Raw genomic sequence first — 21,858 nt, 5'->3', positions numbered from 1 at the left:
CTCACTACGTGAGAGCATCTGCAGCCCAAGCCCATGATCTTTTAGGGTTTCCTTCATATTTAAGCACATCTAAACTCATTTTAGGGTTTCTTATCAGCCTCAAACCATCTTTCACCTCAGAAAAACCCCATGCTTCATCCTTGCTTGATTCTTGGTCATTTTGGATCCTTTCTTGGTTTGGAAGAAGAAGGTGATCTTTTGTTGAGGCTTGCATGGAATCATCATCATCATCATCATCATCATCACCTAACATTGTTTCTGGACCATTGTAAGTGCTAAAGCTTCCACCTTTATTGTTATATGAAGCTAGATCTAAGTTTTGTCCCACTTTTATTCTTGGATGTGCAAGTTTGAATGAATGGAAACCATAAAGTTGGCAACTTTATGGGTTATGAGGGCCTTATGGGTGTCTTGGAGTTCATATCTAGAGAATGGTTGAGTTTTGGAACCTTGCATGAAATTTAGATGCCTTTTCTTCAATTTTTGACCTAAATGAGATATAAACATGTATTGGACATATATGTCTTAAAAGCATCGACTTTCCAGTGTATTATGAAGTTATAAGACCTTCAGGAAAGTTTATATTTAAGGCTTAATGGATTAAGGACTTAAAAGTTGGACTTTTAACTTCAGATTGTTCTCACGACATGAGACATGGAGGTCTCATGAAGTGAGGAGTGAGTGATCCCATTTTTGATAAGCTTTTTGGAGCTTACGACGTGAGGTATGACTTATCATGATGTGAGGTCAGATCCAATGAATTTTCATGTATGATTTGACTAAGTTGAGTTGGGATGAGTTGGAATCGGATCGAGTGAGATCTCACGACGTGACCAAGGACTGGTCATGGTGAGGATGGATAGGTTGACACTGGGATGTTGATTTTGACTTTGACTGTTGACTTTTGGCTTGTTTTGACTTTTGTTCAAATTCTACTTTTAGAAGGTAGAGTTAAGGTTTACCTTGTGTGAATTTTCAGGAGGTGTTAAGCACCAATCATTGTCAGGAGAGCAGTTAGCTGTGGTCGGCAAGATTTTGAGCTGAGTGTTGGCCGACTTTGTGATTCAGGCCAGTCTCCTCAATATACTATGGGGTCGAAGACACCAATGTTGGCCCCTTAGCTTATGTTATATAGGAAGTCCAGGGGGTAGCCCTTGGCGTTTGTAGGAAAGACCCGGGGGTGGCTCCCGACAAATTGTATGCAAGATCAGGGAATGGCCCCTGGCAATTATATGTAGTATGCTAGTTGTTTATGTGATACTTGCATGGAAGACTAGGAGGTGGCTCTTGACACTTGTTTGTAAGACCTAAGGTTTTGGCCCCCGGACTGGCAAGGAAAAACAATGATACAACTCATGGCATAATGGAAATACTATGGTTGGCACATAGCATTCTCTATTGTATGTATGGTATGTGGTATTTTAGGGAACTCACTAAGCTTTGTGCTTACGGTTTAATGTTTATGGTTTCAAGTACTTCTGGTACGAAAGGGAAGGGCCCGACGTGACTGTACAACATCCCCCATAGTTTTCCACATTGGTAAATTATGATATTTAATTAGTTTTGGAACAAATCTTTTGTATGATTTACTATTTTAAAAATGAAAAGTTTACAATGAATTTTGGGATATTACAAGTTGGTATCAGAGCCTTGGTTTGAGGGATTCAGGCATGCTCTTGGTTGTGTCTAAACTTAAACTGAGGGTTTGGTAGATTTTTCATAAGAAGAAATGTTTTATTAAAGTATTTTCTAATAAAAGAAAGGGGTGTGATGTGTGCAATCAACCGAGCTCAAGTAAGTGATTCTCAGAATACCCATACATGTTTGTTATGTTATGAGAATTTCATACTAGATTAAGGCTAAGGGTCTGCTCAAGATGTCAAGCTTGGTGAGATGCCTTTATACTCCTAATTGTTTGAGATTTTGGAATTGCATGCTAGTATGTATTTTAGGGGATTGGATGGATTGGCCTGATATGTGATCCCTCATAGCCTAGGAGGATCGAATGCTATGGTAGATTTGGAAATTTGTATTGGTTGAAGTAATTGCTAAGTGTATGTTTTAAAAATTGTATACGGTTAGGATCATATAGCCTTAAAATGACTGATTTGGCCTTATTTCATGTTTCTCATTTGGTTATGGTCCTAGGGTAGAGTCTTTTATTTGATAGTCTATTTGATCATGTATTGTGTATAATTTGCATGCATAAGGCAATCGAAAATGAGAATGGAAGTTCCTAACATAGGTTGTAGTAAGTGAGCTTTGGATGTTCTTTATTGTTCTGTGGCTTGGAGTGCTACTACACGAATGTTGCTTGCTTTCTGCTTTGTGGAACTCTTAGTGATGTTAGTTAACTATTGAGTGAATATGTTAAGTTACATGTTGCAAATGTAAAATATTCTTAGAGTGATGGATTTGACTCTGATACGTGTCAAATAGTACTAGCTTTAATCCTACTAATTTAAACACAAAATAAACACACGAAAGACAGTGTACCTATCGATTAGCAATATAGTTCAAGCAAGTAGGGTATTGAACACATGGAACAGTAACAATTAAAATAACTAATAGAATTACCTAAATAAAAACAAGTAAAAAAGGGGATTTCTCTAGTTTTGCAAGACTAGAAACTTACGTAAGTAAATAACACTCAAACAAAGACATTTAACAACTAAAGAGACTAAAAGGCAACTAGATTCAATGATAAAAAGACTTCTGTTCAGATTCGATCCACTTATTCCTATGGTTGATTTCATGGCAAGTGCAATGGATTAATATATCATTGGCTACCGATTTCTAATGTGATTAGGTTCATGTTCACTATTATTACTCCTTTAGCAAACAAGTTAATTCAAACAGTGACCAATTGATTAAACTAACAAGTTTCCTAGTGTTCAATTTAGATTAAGTAAGACTTGTAATATTAGTTAACTAAATTTGTCAATTCAATCAACTCATGTGTGGTTGTTCATCACACATGCTTACACATTAATTTACTTATTTTCTAGTTAACCCTAGGTTCATATTCACTAATACTAGGCATACAATATTGTTTTCACAAAACTATATGATTTAAGCAATTAAGAAGATGTTCATGTAACTAAATAACTTGATTATTAAGAGAAAATAATTATTATTAACACATAAAGGTCTTTAACAAGCTTAACAAGATAATTCACCAAATAAAATTAATTCAAGCCATTAAATCACACCATATTCATAAGATTATCTAGTCTAAACAGAAGTAAAAAGCTTTTAGCTCATATCTATAGTAAATAGCATCCTACAATCGAAATCTAATGATTCAAACATGGTTATGCAAAAGATTAAGAAAAGAGTAATGTTTGTTGCCTTTGATCTCTTCTAACTTGACTTTTAGGTTGAATTCTCGATAACTAGAGCTCCAAGAACCCTTCTGATCTTCAATAGTCGCCAAAAAGTCTCCAGAATGTGTTAGGGTTTCGAGAATAACCGATTTATATAAAGATTCCAATATTGCGCACCAAATCGTCGAGTTTTTAGACCCAACTCGATGAGTTTTTCACTTAATACGTGTGTAAATAAATGCATTGTTGAATCACGAATATTCTGACCAACTCGTCGAGTTTATCGTCTTTTTAAGCCTTCTTTCTTCAAACTTCAATTTCCATGCTTCCAATTGCTAGTTCCGCTTCCTTTTTCAATCGAGCATGTCTTTAAAGCTGAAAATGTAATTTTAACATGATTAAGTACCTTTTGTTCATAAATCAAGACAAAAACAACCAAAAAGTATTAAGATATTATATGAAATATATGATTAGATATGCACATATTAGACTCTATTGCACAACTCTCGTTTGAGTCTAACCGTTGTAGGGTTGAGTCTTTTACTCGAAAGATTATTTAAGATTTGTGGCATGTGATTATATTCATGAAATAGTTAGCTGACATTAGTGAAAGTTCTTCAGCAGCTGATGATAGGGTGGGGTTGGAACCTAGGAGAGCCAAGGAAGTGTGTTTTTAGCGGATTCGGATGCGATGTTTAGCGAATACTTGGAGTACCAATTGAGAAGGTGACTTAGAGGATTCAGTATGATTCTCTAGGAAAGTATAGATAGGTGTGGAAGGTAGTATTCGACCCATACTACTAAAAGCACATTATCCATACTCGAATCGAGGAGAGTCACGGAGAATGTTGGAAGCTTGTTGGATGAGGATTCTTTGGGTATGTTTTGATCATTTGTATGATTTTTTTTTTCAGAATGGTGATGATCACACTTGGAGGAGGTTCAAGTTCTGGTTTAAGCTCAAGTAAGGTGTTGAGCCGATTGATGAGCGGATGTGGGAGTTCATCTCGTCGGAGATCCCTACGGTATTTTAGAGAAGACTCCTGTGATCTTTGGAATGTTCAAGGAGGGGATTATAGAGATTTTAGATGAGCGTTTGGGTACATTCCGCACTGAGATTATGGCTATTGTGGGAGTTTAAACTCTGTCTTTTCAGGAGTTCGTGCTTGCGGAGCTCCCGAGTTATTTGGGGAGAAGGACCCCATTGCTAGTAGGATGTGGTTAGTGGATATGGTGAAGACTTTTTGGACGAGTTTTTGCCCCGAGGGGTCGAAGGTTAGATTTTCTTCCTATCTTTTGAAAGACAGAGATCGATATTGGTAGGAGGAGGTAGACTTCGCTTTGGGAGGCGAAGCCCTTGAGAAGATGACATGGGATGAGTTTTGTGGTTCGGTTTAGGGAGGAGTTTGCACCAGATATTGAGGTGTAGCAACTGGAAATGGAGTTTCAGGACCTTCGCCAGACTACTGAGACTATGGTAGAGATCACTACCAAGTTTTGAGAGAGGGATTTGTTGGTTCCGTAGTATGCAACGGACGAGGATATAAAGATGGTAAGGTATCATGATATACCGAGGGATGACATTAGGGAGTTTATGAGTTTTTCAAGGTGCAAGACCCTGAATGATATGATTGCTAGAGCCCGAGAGCAGGAGATTGATTTGGAGCACCTGGGGAAGAGGAAGCCAAAGCAGGTGCAGACAGTTGGGGGTCTTGCGAAGAGACCCAAGACTTTAGATCAATGGTTGAGGGGCCAAGAAGGTTGAGGTTAGTGTAGCACGTGAAGGAAGCAACATGATGGGGTTTGTTGATATAGGGGTATGGGTTGCTACAAGTACGGTAGGGTTGGTCATGTCAGCAGAGATTGTCTTTAGGGTACGAGCGTGTTATGTTTTCACTGCAACCAATTAGGACCCAAGAAGGCCGACTATCCGAAGTTGATGAGAGGAGTGGTAAGGGCACCTGCTCCAGCCATTCTAAGGATTACTGATGGTCATGAGGGTAAAGTGGAGGTTCCTGTGGTGATGAGCTGAGAATTGCAGTCATAAGCCGAGGGGATCTGAGTTCCATCAATTGACATCACAAGTATGTGTTGTATTCACTTCCTTCATGCTCTTAATAATTGTTTTTATGATTGTATGTTTATGTGTAAGATGCCATGTGGGGTGTATCTAAGTCTCCACCTAGGAATTATAGTTTTCTTCATGATGGTCTAGACATTTTATCTTGAGAATCCTTTTATGCCATTTAGCATACTGAGAGTCGTGTTTAGGGGATATTAGGTGAGCTAGTCTTGGATTTGATGGTGGGAAGCATCGGTCATCATCAGAACAAGCTTAAAGTGAGAAAAGATCAACAATCGATTTGACATTTGGTGGTATTGGCAGGAATTCAAGGAATGGCATGTTGGGTTTGAATGCAGGATATGTAAGGGTTTTTCCTGGTTTCAAGGCAATGAGGATTGTTTTGATCGTGGGTGTAAGATCAGTAGTTGCCAAGTTCATACCTTTATATTATGGTTAGTTCCACGATCGCATGGGAGTTGATCTAAGTGCAAGTAGGTCGTGGAATAGGTTGGGAACCTGTTTCGATAGCTGAGATGTTGTTCTTTGTCATCCGATAAGTCGTAAAGGACTTGTAGTGAAGTTAATAGGAAGTACTTGGGATTGTAGAGCTCATTGAGATTTTAGTAAAATTTCATCCAGTTTTGGAATGTGTGTGATGGTGAAGATTGGCTAGTAATGGAAGGCTAGTTCTTGTAAGTTCAGATGGTCAAAATTTTGAATTGTAAGGTTGTGGGATGGATTGGAAATCCATCAAATTTTGTGGATTGGAAAGAACTCAGTAAAATCCAAGTGGGGGAGAATCATTTAGTCTAAGGGTCACGTAAAAATGGATATTCATGTTTCATTGCACATTAGTAGTGACTTGTGGTGGATATGTGATCAGGAACATGTTAGGGGTTGTTTTAGAGCCTCTATGTTTGTTCTTGTCTGATTAAGGCTTTGGGGTTTGAAGCATGAACTGAACATCTGATTGGGGGTATAGTCGGATGCAGGTTTGACTCATGATGATTATTGTTGGTATGGTTGATAGACGGAAAGACCATGGGTTGGAACCATGACAGTGTAGAAGTGTTGTAAGACTGTGGGGTGGCCGTAACATTCACTAGTTTGGTAAGAAATATAAAGGTGTGGTAAGACTGTGGGGTGGCCCGTAGCGTTCACCTGGTCCTTGAACAGATGTGAGAGCATGGTGAATCTATGATTTAGCTTTTAGTTTTCTTTAGGTGGAATTAGACCATAACAAGGACAGGTCGTGAGACTAAAAGAATGCCGCAACATTCTTGAAATTAAGGAAGGTTGTAGGCCGTGTGAGGCCGGTTGTGATATAAGACTACAGTTAGTCACATAGCGTTCATTATAGCAAAGTAAATTATGTTACATCGGTGTGATGGTTGGTTATGTTATCCTCGGCTGGATCAGGAGGTCTGTAAGAGCCATTATGGTATGCAAGCTAGGACAAATCTTTCTAGATAGACATTCGTTTAGGAGTTACATGGTGTGATTGTGTGAGAATATCAACCTCAACAACTGGTTAGGAATCCAGTATATCAGTTAATTGGTAGGTAAGTACGAGACCAGGGAGGTCTCGGTTGCATCCGAAATATGATTATGGGACAACAAGATGAGCCTGAGATGGTACTAACATGGGAAACTCATGTTAAGAGTTGTCTTCTTATCAACTGAAAGGTTTTCAGAAGCAATAAATGGTCAGGGATTCTGTTTCCTAGTTGAAACAACAAAATAATCAAGGGTTGGAAGGGTTATTGCTTAGTTTGGATTACAAAGTGGAGTCGAATTAGCAGTAATTCAAAATGGTTGTCTGTCGGGGAATTAGACAAGGTTTTAGGATTTCAGATTTCGGGTAGAGTAGTAATGGTTATTATTCAATGTTAACGCTACTGGGGTAAGGATCCATTCGTCGTTAGGATTTGAGAGCCCTGCTAAGGCTAGGTTCGGTTATAGTTTTAGAAGGTCGTTGTATGTAGGAGTCGAATTCTCTGTCCGTATTGAGGTTGTGGAAGTATCGCCCATGTATTCTGGCATTTTTGGAAGGTAGTAAGGAGTGATTTTGAGAACAAAATCTAACTTAATTAGGGGAGAGTGGTAACACACGATTTCCATGATGATTCGAATTAGGGTTTCAAGAAGTCAGAAGGTTGAATTTTTGAAGAAAAGAAGTCTCACGATGTGAGCATTAGAAACTCACGATGTGAGGTGGGTCGTATGGGAACTTTTGTCTGGGATTGGTCTCATGATGTGACACATAGAGGCTAACGGCGTGAGAGCTGCTGCAAGACAAGCCCATGATCTTTTAGGGTTTCCTTCGTATTTAAGCACATCTAAACTCATTTTAGGGTTTCTTATCAGCCTCAAACCATCTTTCACCTTAGAAAAACCCTAGTCTTCATTATTGATTGATTCTTGGTCATTTTGGAGCCTTTCTTGGTTTGGAAGAAGAAGAAGAAGGTGATATTTTGTTGAGGCTTGAAAGGAATCATTATCATCATCATCACCTTACATTGTTTATGGACCATTGTAAGTGCCAAAGCTTCCACCTTTATTGTCATATGAGGCTAGATCTAAGTTTTGTCCCACTTTTCTTCTTGGATGTGCAAGTTGAATGAATGGAAACCATAAAGTTGACAATTTATGGTTTTGAGGGCCTTAGGGGTGTATTGGAGTTCAGATCTAGAGAATGGTTGAGTTTCGGAACCTTGCATGAAAGTTGGATGCATTTTCTTTTACTTTTGACCCAAATGAGATCTAAACATGTATTAGACATATATGTATTCAAAGCATTAACTATCCAGTGTATTATCAAGTTATAAGACCTTCTGGAAAGTGTGGATTCAAGGCTTAATGGATTAAGGACTTAAAAGTTGGACTTTTGGATACAGACTGTTCTCACAATGTGAGACATGGAGGTCTCACGAGGAGTGAGTGACCCGTTTCTGATGAGCTTCTTGGAGCTCACGACGTGAGGAAAGGCTTCACATGATGCGAGGTCAGCTTGAATGAATTTCCATGTCTGAGTTGACTGAGTTGATTCAGGATGAGTTGGAATCGGACCGAGTGAGATCTCACGATGTAAGCAAGGACTGGTCATGAGGTGAGGATGGATAAGTTGACATTGGGTCGTTGACTTTGACTTTCACAATTGAATTTTGGTTTGGTTTGACTTTTGGTTAAATTCTACTTTTAGAAGGTAGACTTAAGGTTTACCTTGTGTGGATTATCAGGTGGTGTTAATCACCCATTATTGTCAGGAGAGCAGTTAGCTGTGGTCAGCATGATTTTGAGCTGAGTGTTAGTCGGCTTTGTGATTCAGGTGAGTCTCCTCACTATACTATGGGTTCGAAGGCACCAATGCTGGCACATTGGCTTATGTTATACTGGAAGACCATGGGGTGGCCCTTGGCATTTGTATGAATGACCCAGAGGTGGCTCCTAACAAATTGTATGAAAGATCAGGGAACAGACCCTGGCAATTCTATGTACTATGTTAGTTGTCTATGTGATACTTGCATGGAAGACTAGGAGGTGGCTCTTGACACTTGTCTGTAAGACCCAAGGTTTTGGACCATGCCTGACAAGGAAAGATGATGATACGACTCATGGCATAATGGAAAAACTATGGTTGGCACATACCATTCTCTATTGTATGTATGATATGTGGTATTTTGGGAAACTCACTAAGCGTACCACTTCAGTACGCTTAGCGTACTGAGTCCTTGGCTGTACACACTATGTACACTATATTACGCCCAACGTACAAGTAGATTAAGCACCACTTCCATTAAGTGCCTAATACATGATATTCTAAAGTCCAATATCAATTCTGAGCTCATTAAGATGTCCCAGGGCATAAAGTTGGCAACTTTATGCCCTTGCATGCTATAAGGGACTTCAAAAATTAACTCTTCACATTAGGACTTCATATAAAGCTTCAAACTCATCCATAGAGTCTAGATAACCTTCAATATAGCACCCTTATGCATCTAGCATGCTCACAAGGCTCATATCTAACCATTTTAGTCTCTAGAGTTGCTTAACTCTCAAGTGAAGATCCAAGAACCAACAAAAGGGACAATATAGAAAACCCTAACCCATTCTAATGAATAAGATGGCAAGATTAAGACTTTATACCTCCAGAAGCTCCTCAAGGTGAACTAGATGCAGGTTCTTGAAGCCAAATGCCACATAAGCTTTCTCACTAACTTCTTCTTATTGAATAAGCTCTAAAATGGCCACAAAAACCATTCTATGATCCAAAATCCACTCTCAAAGGAAAACCGAGGTAAAGGGATGAAATAAGACTCTAGAGATTGATTAGGGTTTGGCCCAAGTGGCTTAAGGATGAATACATATGTCTCAAGTCCGGGTTTTAGGGTTTTGGTCCTCTGTCACGTACACCCCGCATACCTACATGTATGCCCTATGTACCTAATATTCCTTTGAGATCCTTCCTCCATAGTACGCTAAGCATATACTTAGGTACACTCAACGTACAAAAGGGACCATTTTTGCCAAATCAAATCATTTCAAGGGATTAGAACGGTTTACCTGATTTGGAGTGTTACACATACCCTTTATAAATACCAGTTACGAATAGCGTTGGAGTAGACCAATGCATAACAAAATCATAAAGCAAAACTCCACATGTATCTAGGTTTGAAGAAAGAAGATATTATCGTCTTAGAATTACTCGTGACTGTATCTATGAAGTAATATCTATGCATGGGTTGGTCCAATACATAAATCTCTATTAAGTACTCATGAGTGTTAGCGTAATCTTTATGCTATGTCCAATCACTATAGACAATCTACTAATGCTCATGACAGCCTTGAATCACTACTTACTTCCAAGAGTATGACCGATTGTGGATGGTTTGAGTAAATTAATACTCAGGAAGTGGGTTCCAAAAATGCAAAAGGAGAACACAGTGATAAGCTAATTGAAATGACTGAACTCCATCATATATTAAGATCTCCGCTTAATAATAGCCAAAACAAATTAACACTTATACCGCTTTAAGTTCTCAGGTTTATAACCAACTAAACTAAGAGTGTTCAAGCTAACTCATTTGCAAATCTAATGCCTCTTGACTTTTTCTGACTGTGAGACTTGGTCAGTGACATTGGCTTGTGGAATGGATCGAGAAGATTATCTTTTGATATGACTTATTGGATATGATGCCTTCACATTTGACTCACTATCAAATGTGATGGTACTTACTAAGTGTGTGTCTTGTGAGCTTGTGTGACTTGGGATCCATACTCGAGGTAAGTTCACCCTTAAATTCACAAAGAGCCTCCAAAAGGACCATCAATGATTGAATTTCAACAAAGATGTCACTAATTAATCTCTTTTAGTCACATTGTTTTCTTTACAATTTAACTAACTGCAATGTACTCTAAGTTTGTCAAATCCACCATGGTGTATTAGTTGGTACTCTTCCAAGCTAATACTTCACCATTCAGTAAAAGCACGAATTCCAACTGCGAACATTATCATCTTTATCAGTAGAGAACTTAGCATCAATGTAATCTTCAAAATGACGTCTTCCGTACTGTCAAGATCATTTCCTTTGTCCTCCTAGGAAACTTAAGAAAGTTCTTGATCTTGATTCATTGAATCATGCCAAAATGATCTAACCCAAATTGCCATGCTTAAGGCATATGAGGCATCAGATCTGGTACATCTCATGGCATATATGTTTGGTCCTATAATAGAAGTATGTGGGACACAAATAATAACCTCTAGTTCAATAGTAAAACTAGGACATTAGCATTGCTTAATGCCATGCCCTATTAAACACGAACCTTTCCAAGTTCTGCATGTTAAGTTTCCTCAAGAGTCCATGTACTTTGGATTAATCCAATGAATTAATTTGATCTATCTCTGTAGATCCTTATTATGTATGTATTTTGTATCTCCCATGTAGATCATAGCAAACCAATTCTCATACCAAGCCAAGTTTTTACACTTGCTAAGTTAGAATATAGTTTCCTATAAATCTTACATTATCTATGTACAATACAAGGGTGACTAGAATGCTCCTACTAGCATTGACATATATATATATATATATATATATATATATATATATATATATATATATATATATATATGGTTTATCTATGTTTCTCGAAATTCAAACTCCTTCAACTTTCTCATTAAAAAAAGATTCCAATTACTCTCACTAGCTTTGACATATGTATGGCTCATCTTTATTTCTTGAAATTCAATCTCCTTGAACTTTTCTCATTGAAACAAAAATTCCAATTGCAAGATTCTTGTTTCGGTCCATAAGGAACTTCTCAAGCTTACACATTCTTTACAACCTATCTTGATTTGATTTTGTGTTTGTTCCTATCCATGCTTATCTCTTCTTGAAGATCCACTTATACTTAATGGTTAAGGCCACGTGATTGATCTACCAAGTTTTCATATACATGTACTGAATCTCGCTCGCCATTTCCTCCTTCCATGTTGTATCCTTTAGGCCCTACCGTAACTTTCGATAGTTGATATAGTCTGATTGCTCCATACCAGTGACTCATTTACCTCAGTCATATAAACTCTTATATAACTAGGCGTATCACATCCTTTATCATATCTATAAGGAAGAGGTGGAAATATTTCAGTTTCCTTAATAGCTCTTTCAATATTGAATTGGATATTAGGTCTAACTTTAGGCTCTTCGTTGGTTAACTCTCGAATCTTATCAAGATCAATATGGCTCCCACTATCCCTTTTGGAAATCAACTCCCTCTCTTGGAAGACTGCCCTTCAAGCAACATACACTTTGTTCTCAAAAGGATTGTTGAATAATTATCCAAAATGCTTGATGGGTTCTTCAACGAGATAACACATCTCTATTCTAAGTTCTCGATTATCGAGCGCGTCACGACGAGCGTAAGCCTCATAATCGTAGAATTCCATATGTGCCAGTGAGGATTGAATCCCACTTCACATATCATAGAGTGTTTCATGAACCTACTTAGTTGGTACAAGAACAAAAGACTACTCGTAACATTATTCATGGTACAATCCACGAATTGTTAGTATGCATAATGCGACTCATCTAGTACAAAATCAATGAATGATTCGTTTCTCTATCCAACTAACACTTCCAGTGGTAGTGTTATGGGTGAAGATAGCTCGTGAAACTCTTTCACATTTACTGAGATGATCGATAAAGTTTTAAATGAGATGGTCGCTATCCTATCTCATCCTATTGCCTAGTCGATTCACAACTTCGTTTTATAAGAGATCTGAATACCTGAAAGGTTCCAGACTAATGTTCATATGAAGTTGGTCTTACCATGTATCGTGTTTAATCTGAACGGTCCATTAGTGCAAACTAATTCCAACAAATATTCTCATCACCTAGTGATGTATTCATCATCTATCTTGATAAACAAGATTTTCATTTATCATGAGACTCGAGGTCAAATGATATCCAAAATCCGATCCAAATGAATACTTGGTAATGCATTTCTCATTTATGTATCCAAGACTATGATTCCATAAATACATGTCACCCAAACCATTTGGATGTATTTGAATAAGTACGTATTATGGTAAATCTGAACGATCCATTAGTTAAACTAATTTCCACAGATATTCACACAATAATACACTTTATTCAAATATTTGAATCAACTTTGAACTATTGCTACTATACTAGTTTCATAGATTTCATGACTTTCTTTTAACATGTTAGAATGCTCTACATTTAAATAAGTCAGAATTATCGCATGAAACAAAGTATAAATAATTTCAATTATAAGACCATAGACTAAACATTTGGGAAAAGAGTGTGTCTTTTGATCCTATGAATAGTAGCAAGGGCTAGGTATTCACGATCAAATTATCTTCTCCATGTTTCAGTCTTCTTACTTCATTTTAGTCATTGCACATTCTTGCAAATGTCAGTACATAATCCTTAGTAAAATACTCAAGGTTTAGAAGTAGTTTTAAATGGTATTATGGATTCATATAATTGATTGAACAACAAACATGTGAGAACTAGTTATGTTTTGATCCTATGGAAAGTAGCAAGGGATGGTGATCCATGATCAAATTTAACTTCTTCATGTTTCGGTCCTTTCACCTCAATATATATATATATATATATATATATATATATATATATATATATATATATATATATAGGGCCTGTATGCTTTCCTAGTCCTTTCTTGTTATGAAAACGAATTGCTATCAGAACATGTCTCAGAATAAGCCTTTCTTTGTCATTAACATTTGGGCCTAGATTAGGTATACCAACACTAATCACCTTTTAACCCATGGACAATTTACTTTCTTATTCTCGAGACTTCTATTCATGATAGTAAAATATGGGAGTGTTTTGAAGTTTGAGTTTCTATAATTGCGCATGTTAGTTCCAAAAGGAAGCCTCAACATACTACACAACTCGTTAATGGACATTCCAAGTTGTTCATATCAAAATCAGAGTGAACTAATCATATGTACATGTTAGCTAGTCAACTCCTAATTCAAGGAAGTTCCATTTTACTTCAATATGTCAGTTTACAACGTACTCTTGATAAATGCTCTTTCTAACAGTTTAGAATGCGATGTTTGAAGTAACCCAAGAAGAGACTTATTAAAGGCATGATCTTTGATATTTGCATATTTAGTTCATATTAAGTATAGATTTTTTTTTATCATTTATTAGCTAAATTATCGCATATCATGGACAAAAGGTACTTAAAAGTGTTTAAATTATGTTTTCAGTCCAAAAGTGAAGCTCGGAAGCAAAAGGAAGCAGGAGAAGCAGTTGGGAGCTCGGAAATTGAACAAAGAAGAAAAACCACCAAAAACAACACCTACTCGGCGAGTAGGGTCGTCTACTCGGCGAGTCTGATCGAATATTCGAGAAGATAAAGACTCAAAGACCCATAGACTTATCGCATACGGGGATTGAGAGATGGACTCGGCGAGTCGGCACCTGACTCGACGAGTCGTTTCACATATATAAAGATAACTTCTCAGATCGATAGGGGAGAATTCTGGGAGCCTTCTGGAGAGATTAGCTGCGATTGAAGAGCCAGAAGAACCCTAGAGAACGAAGATACAACCTAGAATCCAATTCCGAAGGAGATTTGAGGCAAATTTCATCATTCTACTTAATCTTTTGTTTTCCATTATGGTTAGACAATTAAAATTCGTTTTGTTGCTGTTTATTACCTCAATCATGAGCTAAAACTCTTAAACTTCTGTTTAGGGATACAAAATTGAGACTATGGTTTGATTATTGGTAGGATTAATTCAATGTTGGTGATTTTTGTTAGTTTTAGCTTGCTAAAGATCCTTGTGTGTGAATGATAATTAATTTTCTTTTAATAGGAAGGTAATTAAATAGTATGGACATCTTTTGATTATCAACCTCATATGTTTACGTGACTACTTTATCATATTTCTAGGATTAATGAACATGAAACTAGAATTAATAAGCAAATTAGGTAAATTCATGTGTGAGCTTGTGTGATGACCATCAACAAGAAGTTAACTAAAGGACCAAATTAGTTAACTATTGCAAGTCTAAATTAACCCGAATAATTAATCTAGTGAATTTAATTAAATTAGACAACTGATCACTGTTTGAGATAGTTTGTTCACTAAGGGTTAGTGTAGCGAACGCGAAGCTAATCACTTGAATCGGTAGCCAACAAAAGAGTTAATCCATTGCACTATTATCAAAATATCAACCATAGGAACAATTGAGTTGAACTAAACAGAAGTTCTTCTCATTATTGAATCTAGTTAATTCTTTGCTTTTCTAGCTTTTAGTTTAAGTGATAGTTATTAAGTTTTCTAGTTTTGTAAAACTAGAGAAAACCCATACTTACTAATTAATTTAGATAGAATTACTTTTTAGTTTTAATTTACTGTTCCCTGTGTTCGATACCCTACTTATTTAGCTATACCACAATTGATAGGTCAACTGCCTTTGTGTGTTTATTTTATAATTTAAAGTAGGTTTAAAACTAGTTGAGTTTACACACATCAATCTTTCCTTTCATTTATGAGAACTATTCCCAAACTATGAATTTGATAAGATTGCTCATCCTCATAGCTAATCATTTCAAAGCTTTTATAGCAATAGATTTTAGTGGATAAGGTTATAGACATCATTTAATATCAATTTCCATTAAGGTTTGTTTTACTTATCCTTATAAAATAATCACCCTAAATAAAATTATTTAAGAATGCTAGGATCCATATTTGGCTCCGTGATGTGTAAAGTGATGGCGTAAATACACCATAAAGTTATTTAGGCAAGAAAAGCCCTTTGCCAATTTCGATCATCACGAAATTCCTAGATCTTTGAGATTCATTGACTACTAATGGCATGTTAATCTTGGATTATGTTCATGATCTTAGATTCAATTACGGGGTCGCCACGGATCACTGAAAAGATGGTGAAGCGACCATACAAAATCGCTTGATCCCCGACTCAAGTTACGCTTGAGATTCACGAGTTCCACATCATTCTTTACCTATACTCTCAAATTGATGTGATGATTAACCACACGAGCTCCATCAACAAGTTTTAAAGAGAATGTGCAACTTTTATGGATAACATAAGATTCACATTAAATAGATTGCAGATTAACCATGAAAAATCGCATGGTCCCCGACTCAAGTTACGCTTGAGATTCGCGAGTTCCATATCATTCTCAACTATAATCTAGATTGATGTGCCAGTTCACCATATGAGCTCCACCAACAGAATGTAAAGAGAATGTGCAATTTTCATGGATAATATGAGATTCACATTCTATTAATAAAAAGGGATTTTGTTTATACTTGTATTTTGAATACTTTTAGATTGACCATTATCATTATCAAACCCTTTTGGTAACTCCATTCTCAAAATGCAATAGGGCGGTGATGGTGGTAAGCGTGAAGCATATTAAAAACCAACCTCATTAGGAATCATAGAGACCTCCTTAAACCCCTACATCAGAATGGGTGAGCCTAGTCACGGTAAGACTGCCAACGTCAATATTTAAAACATACGAGGGCGCATGTTGTAACTTTCTTATACATATAATAGGCACAATTTTAATATATATATATATATATATATATATATATAAAAGGGGTAAATTTAAAAATATTTACATTTTGTTGTCTATTATTAATTATAATTAATTGCGAGGACGGAATGTAACAATTAATAAATCACAGCGGGCTCATGACGTAAGCATCAAGCTCTCACGTTGTGACCTGTGAATGAAGGTTTTATCAATTACGAGTTTTTCAATCATTCTTCTTTCATTCAATTCCAAACAAGTTTTTATAGAAAACTAGGCGAATGCCCGCGCCTTACGCAGAAACACATATACAGTTGAAGTCTTCACAAATATTAAATATAATAATAACATTATTGTTAAATTTGATATAATAATTCATATACTAAGTTGATATAATATATTGATTATTTTGAATTAGATGATAATATATACAACTATTAAAATTGCATAATCTCAATCGTTTTAAAATTTATTTGTTTAACGTTTTAATTTCTATCATTGTAATTATTTAAAACATCAAACATTTTTTTTTGTTTTTAAAAGTAACAATATAATCATTTATATAGAGTTATTTTTAACTAATTTTATGGCAAGTTATACTAAGGTACTTATTTGAAAATTTTTAATGACTATGGAAATATCTTCTAGAAATATTTTAGTTAAATTGAGATTACAATTTAGTTTTTGCATTTAGCACTAAAATTTCTCACTTTTAACTATTCACAAAATATTCTTTGGGTTTTGTAAGTGGAACTGAAATTTATATTTAAGTTGACCATGTATATTTAGATTAACAATTTAAGTATTTTATTCAAACTTTTCAAAAGTTGTAATGGTTAAATACAACAACATATTAAATCTAATATATGAAGTATAATATCTTAAAAGTTAAAGACATAACTTTATAACTAGAAGTAAAGTTATTATTTTAATATTGAAATTTAGTTTATTTATGATTACACTTTAGGTTTGATATTTATTAACCTTATTAACCAACTTATAATTATTATTAGAAAGAAATTGAAAAGTCATGGGAGTTTCAAATGACTGTGGTGAAAGGAAAAATAGTTGGGAGTTTCAAATTGATGTGGTTAAAGGAAAAATGCTTCCTTTATAGTATAGTATGATATGATATGATATGGTATGATATGGATTTAGGGTGAATGTAATCATGAACCAATGACTCTAATACCAATGTTGGGTTTTCTACGCATCAAATACACTCTAAATTAGGTAGCGGAAAAATCGAAACTACGATATATCTAAGTGTACATGCAACCTATGGATGTATGGTTTCATGCTAATTACATCTACCCTAGAAACATAAAAACATAAAGAAAAACATACCTCTTATATGGCCTTGATCTCCATGCTTGAGATCTTAATCCTCCATGAAGCTGCTTGGATGAGAGGACCCAAACCATAATCCCTCTAATGCTATCACACCCAATGACACCAAAGAGTAGAATAAAAATAACTACGAGAAGGATCAATTTCACAAACCCTAAGAGGGTTAGAAATCGTCTCCGGGTTAAAATCGTCCCCAAGAGGGGGAGGAAGAAGGGTTGGCGAAACTTCAAGCCAAGGTGCAAGGAAGAATGAAATTCCTAAGGACCTCTTTATAGCATTGGATCCCTTCCTAGGTTTTGTACTCCTTCCCATGTGGGATAAGAGCCTAACCATGAAATTCACTCATTTTCTCTTGTGGGATGGAGTGATTTTCATCCAAACCTAATTCCGTAAGGGTTCTGGAATATTCCTGATCAACCAAGTATTGATTAATTGAATACCAACCCTTTAATTAATTAATTTGTTAATTAATTCCTAAAATATATTTCCAATTAATTTTTAACCATAATAATTAACAAACAAATTTCTCCTTTATTTATTCTACTTAATTTGGTTCTTGAGGGTAACCCAAAGGGACCCTATTATTCTTAGAAATATCACCAATAGTTAATGGCATTGAACACACTTTCCAACACTCAGTCCTGACCATAGCTGCACCCATGTACATCACCTTCAATTTTTCCCATGTTTCCTTTGAAGTTTGCTTCTTCGTGATGACAATTACAAGTCTTATGGGATTCCTTGATAGATTGTGACACGAGTCATCTTGTCTTTCTTCACACCGACAAGGTTTTGGGGATTCCTTGGCTCCATGATGTCCCACACTACTTGATCCTGTGTAACGACCTTCATCTTTATGACCATGGCTATATAATTGCTCCTGGAAAATATAAGGTAATGCATCTTTGGACCTTCCATGATAGGTTGTACATTATTGTTGGTGAAACCTGGTTAGCTGATAACAAGTGTAAATAAAGCAACCTTGATGCTTAAGGAAAACGAATGAACAAAGGAAATATAACTTGGAATAGAGGAAATATAACCTAGATTAAGGGAAGAAGAAACAGGGGTAAAAAGAACACATGGACATAAAGATAAAGATATGAGATTGCTTGGTGCTAAAGTCATTTTATTAACAAGCAAAAGAAGGTACTGAATTGATTTGAAAAACAAATGGTCTATATCTATTTATACTGAAACAATTAGAATCCTAATTGAACTCTAAAATATGCACCGAATAAACTTAAAAAAATTTGGAAAAAGAAACTTTCCTATTTTTCCGATGATGTTGAATTACTCAACACGGGTGCGACTGTAAATTGAGCCAAACTACATGATTTATATAACTTGCTCTTTATTAACTTTCATTAACTCTTAATATAATAATATGAATAAAAGAATAAATAGCTGGTGCATCTAATAAGTGTTGCTTGTGTTGGTGCATATATGCTACTTAAACGCATAATCTCTATCTTTATAACTCTTATAAAGAAGGTCATTCAAATTAATGTGGTTCAAGAAAAATATTTTATTTTGAACCATATGCATTTGAAACTCCCCAACCTTTTCAACTTATCTTATTTAATTAGTAATTAATTGAACTTTCTTTTGCCTATATAAGAACTTATTTAGAGTTAATGAAAATTGAAAAGAATGTGCTAATAGGTAAATGTATTTGGGTTTTTTTCTCTCTTTCAATATATATATTTATAAAAAGTTTTTTGATTTGATTGGTTACTTACACCTGATTTTATTATTTCTGTCGTTTTAGCTTTTATTATTTTTGTCATTTTAGCTATCTACACCGCATGAAAAATAGATACCAATGTGTATATAGGTAAATCTATCTAAATTATTTTCTCATTTTCAATTTATATATTTATAATTTTTTTTATTTGTTTGTTTTTTCACACTTTCATCTATTCTCTTTTTGTTTTAGTTATCTAAAATAAATGTGGAAATATATAAGATTATCTATGTTCAGGAGCGGGCCCAAGAATTTTCTAAAGACGAGACAAATATTTGTTTATAACGTTTTATGGGGGCAAATATTTTTGAAGAGTCAAAACATATAATTTTGAAAGGTTAAAATATAATATTTTTTTAAAAAAAAACTTATTATTATTATTATTATTATTTTTTGTTGTGTGGTCAGCTGCCCCTACTGCCCCCACTCTAGGACCGCCACTGTCTATGTTCTTCTATTTCTTTCAATGTATATATGTGAATATAAAGAGAAACACATAACATGCTATCGTTCCGTTAAAATTTGGCTTTTTAACATCAAAACCCACAAAATTTTTTCTTTCCTAAAACCTACAAACTCTTTACTCCTTAAAACCATATATAAAAGATAATTAAGTTTTGGACGAATTTGTTGTTTTTTTTTTATCATTTCTATAAAATTCTATTTCAATTTGTGATTTATTTTGTTAAATATTTATTCATTATAAATGTATACATAAATGTATTTTAACCTAAAAAATCAATTGTTTTTTATATATCAAAGCATTCTAGATTTTAATATTCTAAAAAGAAAAAAACGAAGCATCAAAAGATTTTCCATAAAAATCAACAAAATCACAACAACTAGATTCATAATTTTGTAACAACCAACTGACTATACAGTGTGGAGACCCTTTGCAAGTTTATTAATGCTGCTGAAGTCAATAGCAATCATCCATTGGTCTCGGTATTCATTCTTTCATTTTATATTTAAATATTTTCCTTTAATTATATTTGATTTGTTTTTATCCTGTGAGCTAATTAATTTCATAAGTTATTTTTTTTTAGGTTCGCATTGCAGCCTCCTGGGCTTTAGCTAATTTATGTGATTCTGTTCGCCACTGTATTGACCGATTTACCCCCTCAAGCTCTTCTGTAGGTGAGTACCAAACTTCAATTTGACCATTCTACCCCTATGCATTGTAAAAATTCACTCGTCTTTGATGTGATAGATTTAAAGGATTGCACCAAAATGGTGTCTCTGTTAATTGATTGTTCTTTACGGCTTACAAGAGATGGTGATAAGGTAAACTTGTGTAACCTCTCTGAAGATTTATCTATTCAAATGTAATTATTGTATTTTAAATTGAATTGATTTTATACTTATTAGATCAAAGCAAATGCTGTAAGAGCCCTTGGAAATCTTTCAAGATTTGTTCCATGTTCAACTCAAGATTTCCATATTTATGTAGAAACTGAAAGATGTCTGACATCAACTTCATTTCTACAACTAATGTGGGAAGATTTCTCCTGGTTGGAAAGAATGGTGCATGCATTTCTTTCTTGTGTTCCATGTTCAATTGTTTTTTATATATCAAAGCATTCTAGATTTTAGGCATAAACCTTAGAAATGCTTCAACTGTATTGAGATAACGAACAATTTTTTTTTTGCATCAACATTCCATGCTTTACCCCTCGATCAACAATGTCTATGAGAAGCTGTGTCAAAATAGACAATTAAATATGGGACCATTACTTCTTGGTTGCAAGCATTCACACATAAATTCCATTTTCAATCCATTTATTAATATGGTATATGTGGAAAATAAATTAGTGTGATACCAATTGGTCAGATTTGGACTCCTCCAAATCACATTGTCTGCCTCCTTCATCACAGAACACGCATTTGTTACTTTCAAGGAAAAGATGCAAAAAGTAAACTCATTTTCGGAATTCTTTCCCTGTTCCTTTCTTCTTCACTGTGCACTGTGGAGTTTTCTTTCTTGCTCAATCACTTACTCTAGTTTAGTTAGTGTGAGAGATCGAATATAATTTAATAGTTTAAGGAAACAAAATCAACTTGCATGTATATCAGCACTTTAGTACAAGAACCCAAGACAAAACAGCAACCATCAACATGATCAAAATGTCAAACAAAAATTGAGTCACAAAGAATAGATCACAAGCTCATATAGATTATTCTCTTATACCTTAATTTTCCAGTTATGCTAGCTAGGATTATATCAATCTAGCTTCATATCATGAAGTATAGATAAAGTGAAACAAATCAAACTATCATATACATTCATGGAATTATGT

At 35.1% G+C, this 21,858-nt stretch overlaps 1 protein-coding gene across 1 annotated transcript; it reads left to right on the top strand.

The window, feature by feature from the left end:
* Positions 1–3,689: 3,689 nt before the first annotated feature.
* Positions 3,690–21,216, top strand: LOC128125951 (uncharacterized). The gene is made up of 6 exons (XM_052763591.1): positions 3,690–3,709; positions 4,241–4,351; positions 20,443–20,506; positions 20,608–20,698; positions 20,772–20,845; positions 20,930–21,216. Exons 1-6 carry the CDS (start codon positions 3,690–3,692, stop codon positions 21,152–21,154), a joined length of 585 nt encoding a protein of 194 aa, XP_052619551.1. The 3' UTR covers positions 21,155–21,216.
* Positions 21,217–21,858: the final 642 nt, after the last annotated feature.

Source organism: Lactuca sativa, chromosome 5 (genome assembly GCF_002870075.4).
Source record: "Lactuca sativa cultivar Salinas chromosome 5, Lsat_Salinas_v11, whole genome shotgun sequence".
In the NCBI taxonomy this organism is placed as follows: domain Eukaryota; kingdom Viridiplantae; phylum Streptophyta; class Magnoliopsida; order Asterales; family Asteraceae; genus Lactuca; species Lactuca sativa.
Note: the sequence above shows the minus strand (reverse complement) of the source record. Positions and strands in the feature narration are given on the sequence as shown.